At 38.7% G+C, this 21,808-nt stretch overlaps 1 protein-coding gene across 4 annotated transcripts; it reads right to left on the bottom strand.

Annotated features, from left to right (window-relative positions):
• Positions 1-5,272: 5,272 nt before the first annotated feature.
• Positions 5,273-18,627, bottom strand: CCDC15 (coiled-coil domain containing 15). Of its 4 annotated transcripts, XM_063311009.1 has the most exons (12): positions 18,572-18,598; positions 17,084-17,208; positions 16,734-16,962; positions 15,924-16,073; positions 15,190-15,372; positions 14,964-15,080; positions 14,033-14,176; positions 12,065-12,166; positions 10,848-10,951; positions 8,877-9,092; positions 7,568-7,716; positions 5,273-6,305 (listed from the first exon to the last, which is right to left on the bottom strand). In XM_063311009.1, the coding sequence occupies exons 3-12, from the start codon at positions 16,914-16,916 to the stop codon at positions 6,187-6,189; spliced, it is 1,467 nt and encodes a 488-aa protein (XP_063167079.1). In that variant the 5' UTR covers positions 16,917-16,962; positions 17,084-17,208; positions 18,572-18,598; the 3' UTR covers positions 5,273-6,186. The 4 variants fall into 4 exon arrangements, with proteins under 4 accessions (XP_063167079.1, XP_063167080.1, XP_063167082.1 ...); XM_063311010.1 differs by lacking the exon at positions 17,084-17,208 and having other exon boundaries at positions 18,563-18,627; XM_063311012.1 differs by lacking the exon at positions 17,084-17,208 and having other exon boundaries at positions 18,572-18,627.
• Positions 18,628-21,808: the final 3,181 nt, after the last annotated feature.

Below are 21,808 nucleotides of genomic sequence, written 5' to 3'. Positions count from 1 at the left end.
TTTTTTAAAGGCTAATGGGTCAATGATTTGCTTATGTGGGAGGCCCTGGTTAGGATTAGCAAATACATTTGCATAAAAATCCTCCTAAACTGAAGCTGGACTTTCTCAGTAGTAGCCCCTTCTCTCTGGAACAGTTTGTCTCCAGAGATTGGGTGTGTTCTTTCCCTGATGTTTCAGAAGATGAAAGCAGTTCTCAAGAGAACATTAGGATATTTTTAATGGCAGCTACAGGTTTATTTGCAGTTTTATTATTTATTGATTTTATGAATGTTTTATTTCGTACATTGTAAGCTGCCTGGAAGTAGAAGAGTAGGTGGCATATAATTTTTGGCAATTTATTCATATAACAATTATTTAATAATATCTGAAGGGGGAAAGCTGCTGGGAAAAAACATGCTTTCCCAGCAAAAACGGACATCTTACTTTCTCTGCAAAAGATCTTTTTTTCTGACTTATGTTTTAAAGTAAAGACACCTTTCTATACAGAGAGTCATCCTTTATTTCATTGATGTGATAGTCCAGGGTCTCACATTTGGATAGCCAATGGCTCATCAGCTATAGTTATTACAGTTGCTACTTCAAGGTGAAACTTACAAAATCTTATTTACCATTTTGATAAATTAATCAGGAAACTTCAAATTTTAATCACAGTAGCAAAGAATTAAGACAGACTTCATCTTTTTGAATGATTCTGGATCTATTATGGTATTTTAGAAGTATTTAGAATAGCATTTTCTCTATTTTGAACAGTGAATGGGAATACTTTGGGTTTGTGTGTCTTTAATGTGAAGAACAGAACTGATAATTGGATAGTAGCTAGTCACTGATTATTATAAGCTTACCTGTCTGTAGAAAACACCAAGCTAGGTAGCACCTAACCAACTTCAGTTTTTTTAAAAGCTAAGAGGGTCAGAGTTAGCTAGGACTTAGATGGGGGACTACTAGCTAATGCCAGGGTTGTAGGCTAGACTAGGAAGTAAAAACAGGGAAACATCTTAGAAGAAGGAAATGACAAAATACTTGTTTTATTACACACACACACACACACAAACCCCAAATACCCTACGTTAATGAATTGATGAAATTACCAGGAGTTGAGATTGATGTGAACATGACTTCAACTTTATCTGTTTAAAATAGAAATGCATGTTTTCCTTGTTAGCCAGAGTGATCTAGAAATTATAAAAATAATTGGACTTGTGCATTCTCCTGATACTCCAGGAAATAAAGCCAGACTGCTCACTTGAGGGAATGATGTTAAAGGCAAAACTGAAGTACTTTGGCCACATAATGAGAAGACAGGACACCCTGGAGAAGATGCTGATGCTAGGGAGAGTGGAAGGCAAAAGGAAGAGGGGCCGACCAAGGGCAAGGTGGATGGATGATATTCTAGAGGTGACGGACTCGTCCCTGGGGGAACTAGGGGTATTGACGACCAACAGGAAGCTCTGGTGTGGGCTGATCCATGAAGTCACAAAGAGTTGGAAGCGACTGAATGAATAAACAACAAACATTCTCCTGAGCCCTAACCTTTGGCTTACAAATGGTGCATTGGAAAGTATACTTATTTATAACTATTGAGTAATCTAGGAAGGGGCATAGTTGAATATCTCTGTTGGCCCTAATTGTTGCTTGCAAACTACGATCTATGGGTTAGTAGTATTTAACTAATGAGTAAAACAAACTGCTTAAATTTGAGATACAAAACCAGCATGAATTTTAAGTAGCATCAGGGTTCTTGGGGAGGGAACTCCATAATGTAGAAGGTACTGGAGTAAAGTCCCTCTGTTGTGTCATCCCCAAGCTATTATGAGATGCAGAAAACAACCTCTCTCATGGTCTAAATAAATTGATACATTTATCAGGTAGATCTATCTATCTATTAAATCATAAAGATATGCAGGCAATGAAGATCATCAATATGACCATTACTGTGATTATGGCTTGGCAATGGAGTAGGAAACACTGGGACCAGTATTGCTAATGGCAATACATAGAACTTCATGTTACTTATATGTGAAGTATGTATATTACAGAGGTCATTAGGGAACAAACATAGCCAGATCTGCCTTTTCCACAGAGCCAGTTATCACTGTGCAAATGTGTTCATAGCTCTTGCTCCTTTATCCAGGAGCATTCCTAAGGGTGAAGCCAATTAGACTTTGCAAGATACTGTATGTCCACATTTGTCTGCTTCTAGAGGTAAAAGTATTTCAATCAAACTGCAAGCAGATTGCCAAAACACTAGTTTCCATCAACATAGCCAAAGGCATCCCAAGTCCCCCATAAATTATTCTTACTCCTATGGAACATTTTTATAGCTGTATGGCTACACTTCATTCTCATTAGCAGATTAAGACCTAACTTTTATCAACATCATCACACAATTAATTGACCCTCTGCACAACTGAAGAAAAGCACAGACTGCTTTGGCCCTACCTCGGCAGACCCCCACACTTTTAGTCTTTCAGAAGGCAATCAAGACCTGGCTTTTTACCTTGCTGGGACAGGATAGGATAGAATAGAAAGAATGGAATGAGGGTAATTGGAGCTTGCTGTGGGGCATCCTAAGTGGATGATTAAGGCGCAGACTTTCTGTTTGATTGTTTTACTGTTTGATTGTTTTATGGTTGTTTTATAGCTACTGGTTTTACTGTTGAGAGCCACCCAAAGTTGGTTAAGATGGGCAGCCATATAAAACTTTTAAATAAAATAAATAAATACCCAGAAAGGTTATTTCAGGCAAGGTGAGACAGAGGAGAGGCCCATTTCTTGGGGGAAAAAAAACACCCAGCCAATAAATCCCATACTCTATAGCATGAGCTATCCAGTAGCTGAAAAAGATAAAAATACAATATAAATACAATAAAAAAAGGTTCCCTCAGAACACCGTGCCGTAAGTTGTAGCTTGCAAAAAACAATGGCTGGATTCACAGAACACACTAAACCCAACCTAAGCACATTATGTCTTGTTCCTTGGGTGATCCAGCTCATGCTTTCAACTCAGTCTAGTGTAAAGGCTGGCCTTATCTGAATTCATACTGCACATTTTTTGGCTCAGGATCCACAGCAGTCTGAATGAAATTGGATCCCAAAGGTAGAAATTATTGCCTTGTTGACCAGGCAGAGAAACACAAGGTTTTTTTTCTCCATACTGTACACATATTAGCCCAAGACAATCTAGATGTTTCGTGCAGCTCAAGTCACAGAATTACACATGTATACGCCTTCCTATGCCTGAACACATCAGCAGATAAGACTTGACTCGTATGACCTGTTAACTTTAGAGTGATGTCTGAACTAAAAAGGAGTGTTTAACTATAATTCATAAATAAAGTAGCTACAAAATGCTATCAACTGTTTTCTTCACCTGCAGCAAATTTAGAGAGAAAGGAGGATACAAAGGGGATGACTGAAGCCTCAAGCTTTCCCCCACCTTGCCTGTGGTGGCTCTGATGGTGCTCATCATTCAATACAAACCTTCAAGAAATATTGAAAAATCAGAAAATGTTAGCTAGCTAGACAGGGGTCTATTACCAAAAGCCCCACCCCTTTCATATATTGTCTGACGTCGCAACACATATAGCAAATGGGCAGAGCTTGTTATCACTAAGTTTTTGTCATTTGCCCCTCTCTACTCCCCTGTGGATACTTTTGCAGTTACCATAGCTACCCCAAGGGCGGTGGACATAATGACTGAAATGGAGCACAATCAGCAAACTTGGCATACCATGATTACCAGCATCCATGGTCAGCGCCAGACTTGCTTAAGCACAACGTGCTGTTAATCTCCAGCAGCACGAAACCTCTAGTAGAACAATGGTAAGAATATTAGAAAAGCAACTGGTCTTTCTTTCACTTACAACCTCTGAAATGGAAATTCAGATAAGGGGAAAAAAGTTGCTTATTATCTAAGCAGTTTATAAGAGCCAGTTTTGAAAAAGAAGTGGAACCATTTCCAAAACTAATCAAAATCAGATCATGTATTAGAAAATTATTTTCTATGAAAGACAGTAACAAAGACAACCACCCAGAGTCCCTCCTTGAAGGGAGATGGGCGGTGATAAATTTGATAAACAAACAAACAAACAAACTTGCCTGAGATTGATAGGAATTTGCTGAATGAAAATGATATTTTTTGTACTGGCAGACCACAAAAATGCTGATACCACATTTTTGTTACTACTTTGTATTTGATATCACATTCTTGTTTTAGCTTGTATTCGCTTTTTATTGTAGCTGAAGTGTAGTTATTTTAATACAAGATCATATTTTTTTACATTCTTACTAACACTTTGTGCTAACATACAAAGAACATAATTTAATGACATAGCAGTCTAATTCCATGACAGAAACTCAGGTGAAGATGTAAGTTTCCAACACTACTTTTGTAAAATATAATCTATGCCAGAGTGCAAACCTTTAGTAGGAAAACACCAAGATAAATAAGTACAGATGTAATTTTTTCCACCCATCTAGAATGTTATTGAGCTTTAAAATGGTGCTAAAGTTACAAGACGAGACTGTCCTTGGAAATTAACTATCTGAAAAGACGTAAAGAGCTTGCTATAACCATTAACTTTTAAATATGCCCAGGACTGAAACAAGATTTTTAACTTCTATATTTATATCTGTTTGAATTAATGATCCTGTTTTGATACTACCATCTAAAGAAAATCCAAGGATAAAGCTTATATGCCAAGATTTATATGGATTTAAAAGTTTACATTATTTTCCTATTTTATCAGTGGAAAATAATCTGAATATTTTAAGAAATCTTAAGCCTGCATACTAACTCTGTAAGTCTACTACATCTGCTGAAGAGAAAAGAACAGTAGCAAGCATTTTCACTATTGAGAATTTAATACTTGTTTTGTTTTTTCAGGAGTCTGAAAAGGTAACCAACATCACCAACTACAGTGATACCTAGAGTATAACTTGGGAGCGGTTTTACTCAAATGTAATGAAACTTGGAATATTGTTAAGTCAATACCATTTTGTTATTTAAAAATCTGGGTGAAACAAGACAGAATATACCATCTCAAATTACACACAATATTTTTATACCATCACATATTGCGGGAAAGAGACACAGACACTTAAAATTTAACTGTGTGTTATAGTCCCCTCCCTTTCTATTTATACATCATTTTTAGAAGCAAGTCAATTTACTAGGAATAAGCAGACATAGTTTATCATAAAATATTTTTCATATATCATTATTCCCAGAATTCACAACAGATAAGGAGAACTGACAGTAGGCACTTGGATATAAAATATAAAACACTTTTATTGGAATATGTCAGGAGCAAAGAACTGTCTTTCTGCATGTTACCTAACATTTATATCTGGAAAGATTGAAAATCAAACAAGCTGACATCTCATAACTATCTCCTCTGTCAATAAGCACCAAGGACTCAGCTTTAAAGTTTCACTTTTTACAACATAAAGGGTTTAGAAGCATTACTTGTTCAAATATGTATCCAAATTATAATAAAAATGCATAGAAGGGTGCATCATTTCAACAGTCTTAGTTACCATGTGCAAATACAAGACTCCCAAAGTACAGCCAACATCAAATTTTAAAAAAAATGTTCTGTACAAGAGGCTCATTTATTTTATTCTAGAAATTGGGTTATTACATTCCCAGTTTCTTAAGTGTGAATATTCCTTCATCAGGTCTTGACATTTACTAAGCATTGTCATGATTAACTGTAGTTCTGTTGTTTTGAAGTAATCACTCAAAACTTTTCTGCAAGACCAAGGTCTTACAATTTAGACTTCCAAGTCCTGGAGGAAGTGGGGTGTCTTGGTTTAAAATTCAACACAAGAGTACCTTAATAATACATCCTATCTCCAAAGGCCAAACCCAACTAAACTTTGGGTACAACAAGTCTTGCAGGCTGACAGATAGAGGTCTGGCTGGGCACAAAGCTGATCCAAGAACTCTTTCCACCCATGAACAAATAGCAAAGGATTCAAAGTTTTTGACAAATCAGTATCTTGTAGAAAACAAAACACAGAGTATTAGTCTCAGAAAAGGAAAGAAATACCATGTGGGAAGGCCTCTCTTCCGAATTTATTTATTTTAATCCAACCTGGGGCAAAATTCAGAAGTGATGAGTCATAGTCACCTACTTTCACAGACCAGGGTTGGGAAGGAGGCACCAATTCCAGAATTCTCTGTCAAGAATTCTTAGAACGAGCATGTACAGCAGCAAACGTACGGACCGAGAGTCTTGTGTTTGAGCCCTTGTCCAAAATATCACAAGATGAGATGACAGTTTGCAGAGCTCGAGCATATGCTGAAAAAGAAGATAGCTTTATTAGGATATTTACTGTTTTAAAGCCTCAAACAGGGGAAAGCATGATGGAGTTTCTACAATTACGTGCCACTTGGCGAATAAACAAACACTTTGTCTCTACAATAGTACAGGCTACAGATTTAGTATAAAAGCAATTCAAACTATGTTTATGGATTTCACTGCCACAAGGTACAACCACAGGTTTAGTCATGGTTTTTAAAAAATGAAAATATAGTAAACGAAAATAAGTTTATAGAATGGCTTTCCTAAATGCCGATGTACACCAGATTTTATGGCAGGGTAGCAGCTGGGGTGGGGCTTTCATTTTCATTGCTTTTGTTTTTCCCAATCACATCTTGTTGGTCAGTCAGCAACAGGATGCTGGTCTGAACAGACCTTTGACCTGACTCAGCATGGCAGTGCTTAACTAACTGCAATCAGTTGATACAGTAAAGCATTGGGGTTTTTTTATGCTGCATCACTTGTCCGCAAGAATCATTGTTCAAAGTCTTTCCATTATTCACAAGTCAGGAATTAAAGTAAGGAATATAGCCTTTCTTTATACAAAGGAGTTTCTACAAGGAAGAGAATCTCTGCTGGTTTCACAGTAATTAAACAATTTACTACTGTATGGAGCAGCAGGGATTTTGTATGACCAAACAGAAGATACAGCTGGGGACAGGCAAAGAATGAAAGTTCCACTGTGAACTACAGCATCCCACCTTCTTCACTTTCTTTATTTCAGAAGCTTTGAAAAGACAAATATTGCTTTAAGCTCTGAATGAAAAATGCAACAGCAGGCAATCTTGGTATCTTTGTTTACAGTGTACACCTACAGATTTAGAATCTGTCTGGTCAATTGTTTATGTAGTATTTAAATGCCAATGTTTCTTTGCTGGTTCCTGCTGATTGTGACTTAGACTCAGAGCTCTCCCACTCACAGAACTCAAATGCTCTCAAGCTGCGGCAGAGACAGAATTTGTTTCAAATCTTAAATCGAGCACTGCAGAGAAGTGTGGAGAAAGATACTTCACTCAAACTGTAGTTAACAATACCTTCCCAGGGTTATAGCAGATTAGAAGTAGTAATATCTCACTCAATGTCAGTTTGCACATCTGTCATGGACAGTGATGTCACTGGTGGTGCACTGAGTTGCCTTCTCCATTGCACCAGCTGTTTTAGAATACGCTGTGAGTAAAATCCAAATGAGGAGACTGGTAGTGAAAATAAAGGAGCAATGGGGACTTGCACAGATCTGATACCTTTGTGGTTTTTATAGAACATACAGTTGTTGGCACAGCTATCAGGATGAGTGTCCCAGAAATCTGACCCACAGAAGCACAAGGGAGGCAAGTGTATATTATACATGTTGATCTTCTCTCGCATCTGGGCTCGTAATGCTTCCACGTATCTGGAAAACACATTTTTTTTCTGTTCAGCGATAATTTCAATGCCTTAGTTCCAGAACCAACTTTCTGGGTTGACCCAGAAACCTGTTCAATATTTTTCAACTATTTACCTTTTTCTTGCAGCAAACAAGCAAACTAAACCAGGAGCTATAAGGTCATTTAGGTTTATTGGGACATGAGCTTTTATGGACTAGAATCAAGTCTCCAAGATTCATAAAGTGTTATTTTCAATTGGTGTGCAAATTAACATAAGTTCCTGAAATAAGAGTTGTTGTTGTTTTTTAAAATTACTCTATATCAATTACTTGGGACATCTTCAATCACATAAAGTTACAGGAAAGGTAATAAAACCTAATATAACTAGTGTAAGATAAGAATACAAATCGCCTAAGAATCAGCAATACAATGTAACAGATCTTGATACAATAGGTGAAACTCCCATTGTATTTTCATCATGATGTTATATGCAATTTAATGGGCATTCAGAAATAACATACATTCCCTCTACCCCACTGGTTTTTTAAACCAGGCTTTACTGTGTATCTAAAATGCTTGGAAGAATTCCGGAAGGCCATCCACAATTGGGCACAAAACTCTAAAAGTCCTCTCTGTTACTGATACCTTCCTTACTTCTAATCATCCAGATGCCCACAGAAGGTAGCTGCAGGTGGTATCAGTAAGTAGATGGGCTCATACAGAAACAGGCATTTCTCTAAATACTTCTTGCATTCATGTTCTACAGTGGATATGGGGCCTCAGGTGGCTTCTGGATATTCTGCTTGAATACAATCAGGTTGTGCTGTCGCACCTGACAAGTCCCACAACTATCAACCAACTTATTGTGATATCCTGGAGCAGGTCCAACTAAAAAGGTTGGTTGGAAGCATCTGCAACTGTTTTGACCAGGCACTGGTATGTTTGTTGGTACAGCAACTTGATGGAACTCTTAGAAATACTCAGCACCTGGAGACGTTCAGCTGTCTTTGGTTGTCCTGGTGGTGCTCCCCATCAGTAATCTCCCAAACAGGTATTAGAGACAAAGAAGCACCTTTGCTTTTAGGCTTTGTCAGGAGCTGGACTAGGTGAATGTTTGGTCTGGCCCAGCAGTGCTTGTAAATGCATGTTTTTTGGATTCAGAATTTCCACTGATACTTTAACTCACCTAGAATATTCTTTATTTTTTTGTACTCTTTCCACTGGCTTTTTCTTTTCTCCTGGGTCTCCCAGTTTCAGTTGTTGCAGTTTCTCACGAGTTTTTTCCCTGGGGTTAGCATTTTTTTGTGAAGCTATCTCCTGTGTCCTTTCTTCTTTTGCTCGCTGCACTTCCTGTATCCTCTGTTCCTCTGCACGGCGCTGATATTCCTTTTCTTTCTTAATTCTGTGGCAGACAGAATTTTATCCAATCATTCTAAAGGTCACATTATTGGAGTACAGAATCAAAAGTTAGAGGAACACAACTGTCCATTCTGTTAAACTGCTGTTAAATTTCTATATGAAATAAAGGGAAGACCGTAAAATCTGGTTAAAAGCATATTACCATTAATTGAGTTTCCGCAAAGACTGAAAACCTATCAACCAGCTCTGCATCTTATTTAGCATGTTTCTGCATGGTATACTGTACTTGACTGTATGATCTACATTACAACTTTTTTTCTCACCTGTAACTGTTTGCCTTTTAACCAGCTAAACATCAGAACAAAAAGCCTCCAAACAATAGCTAGTGTAAAAGAGCAGCTAGGGGAGCACGCAGAACAAAACTTGTGGAGAAAAAAGAGGTTTCTAACAATAAACACTGACAAAAAAGGTATTCCAGCTAGAGCTTTCTGTATACAGGAGTGGTACAACTTTAAGCTTTCATAATAAAATCATAAAAGATCAGTCATGATCATGAAGGATTGGTCTATCACAATAGTATTTAATCACAAAATTAATGGAAACAGCCATATTCAGAAGAAGGATATTCCCAAATATTAGTGACCAGGGCACAAATGGGTTATTGCTTTTATGCCATTTCTAGGCTTCCTACAGGGGTCTGGTAAGTCATTGCATAAAACAGAACAGTGGATGAAACAGACCTTTAGCCCAAATCAGAGAAGGCAACTGTGTAGCTGCTGCCAGCTTACTAAATCAAAAGCTGTTCAAATCAAGAGAAAAACACAAGAATTTAAAAGGAAAAATATTTGCTTTAGAAAGCCATACCACTTAGGAAAACAAGTAGGTATTTAATTCTGCTGTTTTTCCCCCTTAGGCAATCCCTTTAAAATTCAATATTTGTACAGACTTTACTGCATCATTATAAAGTTTTCACTAGTAAAATCCTATGGGAGCAAGGTCAAGTTAACCATGTACTTATCATAAAAGAGAACATTCTCTCCTATATAGAAAGGTTCTGCCAAGTATGAGATTCCTCACGTGTTATGAAAAAGTGAATCTACTGCTTCAATGTACAACTTGTCCAGGTGACCTAAGATTCTTTTGCCACTTTATTTTTCAAAATATATCCAATAAAAGAAATTTCCTCTGGAGTCCAGTTGTGCTTTTAAAAAAATGACAATGGCATAGTTTGACACCATTTTTACTGACTTCATTTTAGTGTGGTTCAAGTGAGATATTGCACCAAGGCCCCATAACTATGATAGGAAAGGGAAAGCTATAGGTCATACCAGATGTGTTGCCAGTTGTCAGTACTTCTGGTACTCTCCAGGCCATTAAAATTAATGAAATGAGAAGCTAGCATGCTAAACAGTAAAGTACCAGCCTTATCTTTATTTCCAAGAACACCTCTGAGCTCTGCAAGGACATTTTTAGAAAACAACAATGGTGAGCGGCTGCAACCCAGTACTTCATCCAGACTGATTTTTCTTTCCAAAGCATAGAGCAGTATTATTTTGTATCTTCTGCTTTCATAGCACAAGTTGAACTGATTCATTTTATCTTCCCAAATAGGCTAAGAAAAAAGAAAAACTGAACGCAGTAGTAGTAAGACTGTTGAATTAGAAAGACTAACGTTTTCATTAAGTTGAGAACTTTAGTTAAATTCAGAATCACCTACTTATGCAAAGGCATGTTAACTATCTTTTTTTACATTCAAGAAATTATAGGCAAAAAGTATGGTCATCTACTGAATGTGTACTTGTCCATTTTCCTCTGCCACTCCCTCTGTCTTTGCTGCTCCTTCACTTGCTCTCTTTCAATATCCATGAAGAGGCGTCTGTATCTCAGATACTGGCTTTGGTGCTACAGAAAAAGAAGAGTTTTGGCTGATCCTAACAGTAGATGGTGCTACTCCATAGATACCACAGAGAAAACTTTGACTTACTCTTCTTCATGACTACAGCAAAGGCAAAGATAAATACAACATAGCCCACACCACTGATTTAACCTGGACCACCTGTCATTTGGTTGTGTTCTCAGTGATTACATTTATATCCTTATGAAATAATTAGATGAAGAATTAATGCATGATGAACCAGCATATTTTTCAGTTCCTTCTCTATCTCATGTGAATCCTGACTATTAGATTGCAAGTCAGTGGGAAGGAACTATGTTTTTAAATTTTTGCCAAGTTTCTCAAATTTGTCTTTAAAATTGGCACATAATATACAATTTATCTCTAGCTTTATTAATACAAGAAACTGTAAAATTTTATCTCTTTCCCACCAACCAAGGAACATGTATATTATACAAGTTAGGGATCAAAAATGTAGATGTTAAATCTGGCCTATTTTAAAAAATGAAGTATTGGCCATTGTCTTTGCCGATATTCTTGGGATGTGTTTTTCACATACTTGTTCACATGCATGAACTGGGACATCTGGTATCTCTGTGTTATCTTACAGTTTAAGAAAAACTTGTTAGTCCTTGCTCTTTTCAGCATTCCATAATTAGGAAGTTTCATCAATGATTACAGATTATAGGGTTATATCATTATAATTTATTGGAGCAGTTCCTCCAACAAATTAGAGCACAATTAAGTAAAGATACTCTCAAATCTACTCCTAGCAACTGCACACAGGAAATCTTGGCAGTGTTACAAAAACCACTGCCGTTTTCACAGACAGACAGACAGACAGACAAATAAATAAACAAATTTGCACTGCCCAGTCTCACTAACAGCCTTGGAATTCTCAGACAGCCTATCCAGGTTGACCTATGTTGATTTTGCTTAACTTCTGAGATCAACCAAGGCTGGCTAGATGCTGCCACCTACAGCATCTGTAGATAGAAACAAACAATTCTCATCTTTATTCAGGGATCAGCAATGAGATGCATAATTATGTGCCTTATCAAAGAATCCCCTTTTCAGTCATCATAGCACTGAATAAGGTGAATTAATGGAGGACTGTATACCTGCTTCTTTGATTGTTCCTTCTCTATCCCAGGCCAGAGCATCTGAACAGCCTGAGCCTCAGTACCAGCTGGACTACTACCTTTCAAGATCTCAGAGTTTACCTGGAAGAATGGAAATACAAATAAAGAGAGTAAGTAAGCCTCTGAAACAGTCATACATGCCATCATAAAAGGCTACCATTGAAACCTTAATATATGGTTTTTTTCTCATATATTTCGCAAGATGTTTCTTCTTGCAAATTATGCACAGTGCAAATTTTAACATACACATGCTATCAAGCTAAGAAATATCAAATCCCACATCCTATTACTGATATTAAGTCTGTTGCCAATATGAGAACAGCTTTCTTGGTTTTGATGATGAGCTATGCTGTAACAAATCCCTAATCTCTGGACAGCACCCCAACAGTTTTATTTATATGAGAAGTAGCATGGAGAGCAAGACGGAACACTCCCCCCAACCTCCAGGTCAGCTTTTCCCCAAAAAGTGTCCTCCATATTGTTAAGAACACAACTATAGAAACTTTGGTGGCAATCCCATCATACTGTATATGGAGGGGGTAAATTCAGGAAACCTCTTGTAACCCAGCCCTAGCCATGGTGCACTTCATTATGCTGCAAGGACAGCCACCATAAAATATTTACCCAATATTTACCATATAAAAATGGAGTATAACAACAATATACAATCATACATTGTTGACAGGACAAAAGAACAATTCATACATACAAAGAGAACCTCTGCAATGTATCAATAGAAGTCCAAATTACATTTCTGGGACCTGCTTTGTTAGGAATGAAAAAACTGAAAGTTGTTAGATAGCCGAGGAGCTGCCCATATATTGCTTGAACCTTGAGCTACCTGTCTGTACTAAAATAGAAAGCATTAAACAATTGAAGACCTGGTTTTGCCACCATGCTTGGAGTGGGGAGAGGAAGAGCCATTCTTGGGGCCGGTTGGTTCTCTAGTCCTGCCTGGGACTGGTCTTATCACCTTATGGGCTGAATTAGATCTGCCGTTACTTGGATTTGACTGTATTTTATATATTTATTGATTACTGGTATTATTTATGCTTTTATTGAATTTTAAATTGTTTTATTGTGAACCACACAGGGTCCCCCGTGTGGGGGAGATGGGCAGTGATAAAAATATGATAAATAATAAATATAAATAAATAAATCAGTGAAAGACTTTGTATTCCTAGGTGCAAAGATTACTGCAGATGCTGACTGCAGTCAGGAAATCAGAAGACGCTTAATCCTTGGGAGAAGAGCAATGACAAATCTCGATAAAATAGTTAAGAGCAGAGACATCACACTGACAACAAAGGTCCGCATAGTTAAAGCAATGATGTTCCCCGTAGTAACATATGGCTGCGAGAGCTGGACCATAAGGAAGGCTGAGAGAAGGAAGATTGATGCTTTTGAACTGTGGTGTTGGAGGAAAATTCTGAGAGTGCCTTGGACTGCAAGAAGATCAAACCAGTCCATCCTCCAGGAAATTAAGCCAGACTGCTCACTTGAGGGAACGATATTAAAGGCCAAACTGAAATACTTTGGCCACATAATGAGAAGACAGGACACCCTGGAGAAGATGCTGATGCTAGGGAGAGTGGAGGGCAAAAGGAAGAGGGGCCGACCAAGGGCAAGATGGATGGATGATATTCTAGAGGTGACGGACTCGTCCCTGGGGGAGCTGGGGGTGTTGACGACCGACAGGAGGCTCTGGTGTGGGCTGGTCCATGAAGTCACGAAGAGTTGGAAGCGACTAAATGAATAAACAACAAATAGTGTTCAGTTCAAGAATTCAGAGTTAAAGAAGAAGAGTAGCTCTCCATTTCAATAATATAGTTTCTCAAGGAAGATAACAAGAGAATAATAAAGCCAATATTCTGCCAAAGTGTTTAACATAATTCAGGTTAGTTGAACTAGATGTTAGTTACAAGTCCCATAGCTGAGAAGTCTTACTTTTTGAAATTCTACTGTGTTGTCCCAATTCCTTCCCTCCTGTTCTTGAAGTTCTGCTGGAAGATCATGGTATCCCTTAAGAGGAAGTTCTCCAATATCAGCCTCTTCTGTGCTTACAACAGTTGTATTGAAAGGTTCTGAATTCTAAAAAAAAAAAAAAAAAAAAAAGATATTGTATCCAAAGCATTCATATAAAAGCTGGGAGTCAGCAATAACCCTAGACTGCTATTGCAGTCTTCAAAAATTATAAAAATATCAAATAACTCATAAGATAGACACATCTAGCAAGAACATTCAAGAATTTGTGCATTCTTGGACAAGATTTCTTTTAAAAATTGGGAGTAGTCAGCTAATTATAAATAATGCCTGGCACCCGGAAAGGATGCTAACTCAACTTCTGGAGGGAACATTGATTTAAAAAACACACAAACAAACAGTATATAGATGTCTAAATAAACACTCAAATACCGTAAGAACTCATTTGAATCCTGCCTAGGTTTTGGCAACATGATAGAAGATCAAGTGTCAAGTCTAATGACAGACATCTGTTTATTTAGCTTTCTGCAAGTCACACAGAGATTTGTCCTTCCAAAGTTGTATAAGTATTTTGGTAATCTCCCATGCAAGGAAGATCCTTCTCTACCCTAATGATTTCCAGCTGAGTTGAGACTGCAGTTGCTAGAATTCCCAGCCAGTGTATCTATTCAAAAGTAGACCGAAGCTTCAATTGTGCTTTATAATTGGCGGTAGGCAACATGGTGCTCAGGGCTTGCAGTTGCCTTCTTGATCAATGCCCAATTTTCCTACCATGCCTCAATTTATTGTTTTAAGAAAAATGAAATGAATGGAAATTTAATTCTCTGCTTTACAGCCAGACTGGTAATGCAGTTCTCAGCATGTATGAAATTATAAGCATTTCTATGGTAGTGACCTGTCTTCTTGGAGGACTCTGTGAAGCACCTCCTGGAAATTCTGAAGGTTCATTTCCTTCTGAAACAGCTTTTCGAGAAGCCAGTTTGTGACGGACCTGTTGCACTGTTTTCCTTACCTGAAAGAAGACATTTATACAAAGCAGCAAATAATACACATTATAAACAAAGTTTACTTGTCATTAATATATTAAATCAGATAACTGCAAACAGAAAAAAAAAAATTACAGTTTCAGCTTGCTCTGAGAACTGCTCCGGTATGTAACTTGCTTGCTGTACTCGGATGATTTTATCATCAGAACTGCCAATGGCAGAATCTGTGTTGTATCTGTACAGGCATGTATTTTTCTTGGGGGTCAACCGCAATGCAGAATCTGAAAACCCTATAATAACAGAGCTTTCTTTCAGGGCCTGTGAAAGGAGAAAAATAGTACAAGTACTAGCTGCATCAAAGCTTAGGATGATAATGCGAAAGAAGCAGGTATCAAAAGATTAGAAAGCCAAGATATACTGCACAAAGAAATCAGTAGTTTTAAACTGAAACAGATGCATACTATTGAAAATAATCCTTGAAGTATCACTTTATTGACAGATGGATTCTAGTAATAAATAGTTTTCCTAACTATCTGGGAAAGGGCTACCTGAGATTAGGCTGCAGTAAGTATGAGCTAAAATAATCTCTAGAAAGGCTTAACAGCAACAGTTGAAACATGTAATTAGATGGCCTGCAGAACAAAGGAGTGGTGCAGATATCTCTTACAATTCAAAACCCAAACCACTCAAAATTTTTCCAATGTCATTTATGTTAAAATAAACAATTGCATTTATTTATAAGAAAATAAACAATTTGGCACATTACTATAACATTAGTCCCCAAACTAGATTAATGCTTCTTTTATTGCACAGAAATTCAGTTTTCAAGAAGAAATCCACATACATCATTAACAGAAATAGAATCTTACTGCTTCATAAGATGTCTTCAACTGTTGTTTCCTCTTTAGATTCATACGTTGGTTCACCCTGTGTTTTACCTCCTCCTGAAAACGTTTCAATGTTTTCTCTTTTTGTTTTTGTTGTTCTTTGTATTCTTTCTCAATCTGAATAGCTGTAGCCTAAAGAAATAATCAGCATTAAGACTGAGATAAGCAGATCATCACTGAACCAAACTTCAAAATAGATACCAAGCTTGCTCCTACTGCTTATTAAAATTTGGTAATACAACACACTTGTCTTCATGAAAGCATTCTTAGGATCACTTTGTATAGGTAGGTCCAATTAGTACTGAAGATACACACTAAGCATATACTTTTGATTTGCAGCACTAACACAATGATGGACAAGGATTCTAATTAAAACAGAACAGCAATTGGTGGCCTTCCAGATGTTCGATTCCAGTATCTCTGGGTCCTAACCAGCATGGCCTAATCAGAGATGACAGGAATTGGAGTCCAACAGCAACTACAGGGCCACAGGCACCCCATTTAGCTTAATTAAGAGGGAAAGAGTGAATCACAGACTGAAAGCTATGAGTTGTTTTGATGTTTACCATTCAAAAGTATACTGCCATCACAGAATACATCAGAACAGAAATAACTGTTAGATACCAATTTGAACAAGTTTTAGATTCAGTCTCCAAGACCTCATTTTAGAAACGTCTGGGATTTCATCGAACCGCTGTTAGTTGGAACAGAAAGTGAACCAGATGGCTTAACAGTCGGCATTAAATCTGAATTTTTGATATTAATTTACGTAACCTGATGCTTAATACTCACAAAAGCTGGGCTCTCTTCTTCTCCATCATCTTGGGCACTCTCCACCCAGGCCCCAACAGGTACTATACACTGAGTTCTTCCTGCTAATACATTCCAGTTGACTGCCTGTGACTGAGGCCTCACTTTTGTCTCTGCAATTTTCTGGTAACCATGTTGTTGTAGCCCCTTCTTAGGCGGCACCATCCCAGCAACAGGGCAGCAATAAGGCTAGGGTTTCTGGAGGAAGCCTCTATGGAAAGACACTATCAAGCTCAATAAGCATTTGTTTATAAGAAAAAAGCCTAGTTCAGTTTATGTACCTGAATCCTTTAAAGGCAGCTTCTGGTATTAAATTAGGAACACACACTTACTAAAAAATAAAAGCTGTCATACCCTGTTTCTGTCTCCCTAGCAGCACTCTAGTTTCAAAGCCAGCAGGTGAAGCTTCTTGTGACCTGGGAACACGATCATCTGATTATTGCTGCAGATCAGAGTGCTATAAAACGGAAAACAGTAGGCATGGGGTTTAAGCTTGACAATCCTTTCTAAGAGATAGAACCCTTTCTAAGAGATCTCCATATCCACATAATCTCTTCTGTTTGCTTAACTTCATTCATCACTCATAAATCTAACAGTCTCATCGCATGAACTATCCTTAAAAGCTGTAATTGAAACAGAATCAGGTCTAACTGGCTGGACAAAAAAGTGGGGATGGGGGAGAGAAGGCACGGTAGTTTTCTCCTGTTGTTTTCAGCAGAGATTTAAAGAGCAACGGCCTGTATGGAACAGAGCTAAATATGATCCTTATTTTTGTTATTTTATTTATTTATATTTCAAATTTCTGTCACCACCCATCTCCCCCCAAAGGGGGACTCTGGGCAGTTTACAACAAAATAAAAAAATTAAAACCATAAAACCTAATTTACAATGCAAACTATCATTATAAATAGATATACAATCCATTGTGGCGAAAAGCTCTCACTCAATGGGGAGGGGTGTATGTGTGCTTGTATGTACGTATATGCATTTCCCACGTTGTGCTCTACAGCAAAAAGATGGGATATAACATTTTAAAACAAATACAAATTCTGCATAGATGCATTGCTCATTTGTTTGAACATGTGCATGCTTGTTTATAAACATGTAAATAAAATAGTAAACATCTGCACAATTCTTAGTATTAAATGTGACTTTTGCTTCACAGAACTTTATTAAAAGTTGAGGCACAGTATATAAGCAAAGGTAGTCAGGTAAGTACAGGAGCAGCTTTGGGTGTCACATGAAATCACTGAAATTATTGCTTTGGGGCTTCATGCGGGAAGACCTCAACTACCTCCCTTTGGCCCCCAAACCACCCGTCCAAGGTCTCCTTAATCTGCTTCCTCCTAACCTTTTTTATACTGTAAGCCAGTGTTTCTCAACCTTGGCAACTTGAAGACGTGTGGACTTCAACTCCCAGAATTCCCCAGCCAGCCAAGCTGAAGTCCACACGTCTTCAAGTTGCCAAGGTTGAGAAACACTGTTATAGGCCGTTTTTGTGAGGCTGCGGAAGAGTCGCCATCACCCCCTACGGCACCCGCTGCCCCACATTCCAGCCCCAGGCCCCTGAGCTGCCTGCGCGGCCCGCGGGGAACCTTCGCACCTGTCGGAAACAGCCCGTGCAGGAAAGGGGTGAGTTCACGCCATCGCAGCGGACGAGTTTCGTCCCGCAGCTTCCCCGCCTCGCTTGGACTCAGCCGCTACCATGGCAACCCCTCCTCCCGCGAGCTTTAACAGCGGTACTGCTTGACCCCTACCGACGCTGCCATGGCAACCAGCTCCCTCCACTTATGCGCGCGCACTCACATCACTTCTCTCACCCCCAGAACCGCCCGTTTCGCTTCCTTCTCCAACTGTCGTTTGAAAATCGCACGCCATCAACCGCGTGATGGCCCCACCCTGTCTTCCACCGGGCACCAATCCGGGCGGAGAAGCGGCGATGACGTCACGGCAAGCCCGACCCAGCCGTGTGATTGGTCAGCATTATTTTACACGCTTTGGCCTCACCTTGGGGGGAGGGACCTTTTGAGCGGTTGACCCTGCCCTTTAACTCAAGGCTGCGCCCACCAAGCATTCGTTCCGCCAATCAGCTGCCTTGGTTTAAATTAAAGGAAGCAGCCCACTTTGAATGTTGAAGTTGTTACAGCAGAGCTGATAGGCTGGGCAGCCCGAATGCGCAGGGAGAGTTGAGTATGGCTTAGGAAGGGCTGCAAAAATATAGGTGGCCGCTAGATGAGGGTAGAGAGATTCAGAAAACGTCTATTTGTTGCCCTCCAGGGGTCATCTGAGTTTTGCAATGCGGCCAAGATTTGGTTGCCCCAGCTAGAATAATTATAACTTTCATAAATCTCCTTCCCCAAAGAGTTTAAATAATTCCTCCATCATTCCTTTTGCGGTTTCTCTGTGCTGGATCTGTACCAACATTGATCCATTGAAGAAATTCATGATTAGTACTTGAAGTTTCAGGTCACTGGTTACCCAGTCTGCATAGCCTTCTGAATCTGATCAAGGAGGAGCTTCCTTCAAAATATTTTACAGGTTCAGAATCTTGGCCTGCCTCTCCACCCAAATTTTCCAGGGATAAAACTCTCCAGGTTTGCATTTAAAAATTACTGGATTGGAAGGCAGGAGTACACTGGCCATTTTGTCTAAGCAAAAGGCTTAAAAATAACTTCAAAAAGAAAACAAATCCTTCCCTTTATTTGCATCCCAAAATGAACTCATCCACATGCTAATGAGCCATGCTGATTTGCTGATACCGCCAACACTTTCTTCTCCCTTAATCAGCTAATTTTGAACAATTGGCCTTTTCACTTGAACAGTAAACATTGAATTTTATAAACGGCAACAAAGCCACAATCATCTAAGTGCTGAGTTCATTTCAGCCATTGGCACTATCTGGTAACCATGCCTCATTCAAAAGTTTGGGCACAACAAAAGGAGTCTAATTGGCACCCCAAACCTGGAATGCTGGCCTTCTTAGGAAGATGTAGGATTAAGGACCACAGAGCCATTGCTGGCAATAGAAAAGGCTTAAGAGAGGAGACAACTATATTAAGGTGATTCTGTTGGCTAGCTAGTTTGCAACTGCTTGACACTGTAAAACATCTAAAACTGGAGTTGGCATACACTACTTCTAATAACTTCTCCAAGCTAGCTGTTTTTATTTTGCTGGTATGAACATTATTTTCTTTTTAAGGCACATCTAGACTCAATTTGCCAGTGTATGTGGAAATATGTAGGTGTTAGTGCTGGGCAGCATAATCGTTTCTTACGCCAAATCCACTTTTTCAGCCTGAATTCATTCCTTTGAAATAAAGACCAGGATAAATCTAGTTTTCCTCATCCTTGTTCTGGGGTATGTGTGCAAAACATTGCAGGCTGAGTAAAAAGCCTTTAAATAGAATGTCAGAGGCCCCACAAAAACATGGGTGAAGCCAGGATACCTTAATTTATTTTACATTTAAACGTAATTAAAACAAAATTGATTGTTCAACTATGGCTGATATTTCTCTTCTTGTGTTTAAGAATTTTCCTCTCTGGCCCTTTCAAAAATTATACTATGGTAGCAACTTTTGGAAGTGTTTTAGAAAACAGAGCATATGTCTCCCTGTACTTCAGTGACCATGCTGACTGGAAGATGGGGGCCAGGAGAAAGAGATTCTAGGTCAGTGTTTCTCAACCTTGGCAATTTTAAGATGTGTGGACTTCAACTCTCAGAATTCCCCAGCCTGGGGAATTCTGGGAGTTGAAGTCCACACATCTTAAAATTGCCAAGGTTGAAAAACACTGTTATTGGTGTTACGTCAACACATCTGAAATATCTGAATAATGTCAACTTGGGGAAAGTCCATGGTGTCATCTGTATTTTTGTCATTTCAGAGGTGAGTTCTTTGTCAAAAATGACAGATGATAGAACTGGCAATTTGGTTTGTGTGCTAATGAATTCCCAGTTCCAAATACTGAAGCCCTACAAGATTTTTGTGGCCCAATCTAAGTAGCAAAGATGGGTCATACTGGCAGCCTTATTAGTCTACATATAGATCACTACAAACAGGTTTCAAAAAACTTAGCTTGATATTGGAATAAAGAAAGAAAATGACCTCTTATCTCAAAACCTTGGGAGGCTACAGTTCCTGTTTCCCATGGAGGCGAACCCACATGTCCCCACTCATTAACTAGAGAACGAGAACATGCAGGGATCTGTTCTGGCATTACCTACCTGTTGGAGGATGAAGGGTTGTTTGTGTGTCTGGATAAAGATGCTTTTTGTTGTGGGGGTGGGAAGAGAGATGATTTGCATTAGAAACTGACTTAAGGATCACTTAGTGGCAAGGTTGGGAATAAGGATGCCCCGCTGGTGTTATTTTCTCCTTCACAAGATTTTAGAACCCTTAGTCTGGACTATAGGAGTTTGTCTTTAGGGGTTCCACTCAAGATTTTTTTTTTAATCTGTTCAATCATGTCCGATTCTTGGAGGCTGCCTGGAAAAGTCCCTGCAGCTTTCTTGGCAAGATTTTTTGGAAGTGGTGAAGTCCACACATCTTAAAATTGCCAAGGTTGAAAAACACTGTTATTGGTGTTACGTCAACACATCTGAAATATCTGAATAATGTCAACTTGGGGAAAGTCCATGGTGTCATCTGTATTTTTGTCATTTCAGAGGTGAGTTCTTTGTCAAAAATGACAGATGATAGAACTGGCAATTTGGTTTGTGTGCTGAATAATGTCAAGATTTGGCAAGATTTTTTGGAAGTGCCATTGCCTCCTTCCTAGGGCTGAGTGACTGGCACAAGGTCACCAGCTGGCTTTGTGCCCAAGGCAGCTAGAACTCACAATCTCCCAGTTTCTAGCCTGATGCCTTAACCGCTACACTAAACTGGCTCTCTTCACTCAAGATAGATATCTTTAAATACAGAAATAAATCTATTGGCCAAGGGGACTTAATAGTTACTAGGCTGAATGAGATTTGAAGCTGGTGTGTGAGCATTGCCATCTATTATGTTTCTTGAAGATAATTCAGTCTAAGAAAGATGGGATATAAATCTTCAGAGTAA

This window comes from Candoia aspera, chromosome 9 (assembly GCF_035149785.1).
Source record: "Candoia aspera isolate rCanAsp1 chromosome 9, rCanAsp1.hap2, whole genome shotgun sequence".
In the NCBI taxonomy this organism is placed as follows: Eukaryota; Metazoa; Chordata; class Lepidosauria; order Squamata; family Boidae; genus Candoia; species Candoia aspera.
Note: the sequence above shows the minus strand (reverse complement) of the source record. Positions and strands in the feature narration are given on the sequence as shown.

Excerpts from the sequence above, each read along its gene's own strand:
- CCDC15 (XM_063311010.1), bottom strand. The coding sequence starts at position 16,916 with ATGGTGCCGCCTAAGAAGGGGCTACAACAACATGGTTACCAGAAAATT. Across the intron at positions 15,081-15,189 it reads TCTCAGAGCAAGCTGAAACT|GTAAGGAAAACAGTGCAACA; the intron begins GTAATTTTTTTT and ends GTCTTCTTTCAG. Across the intron at positions 10,952-12,064 it reads AGGAACAATCAAAGAAGCAG|CACCAAAGCCAGTATCTGAG; the intron begins GTATACAGTCCT and ends CTTTTTCTGTAG.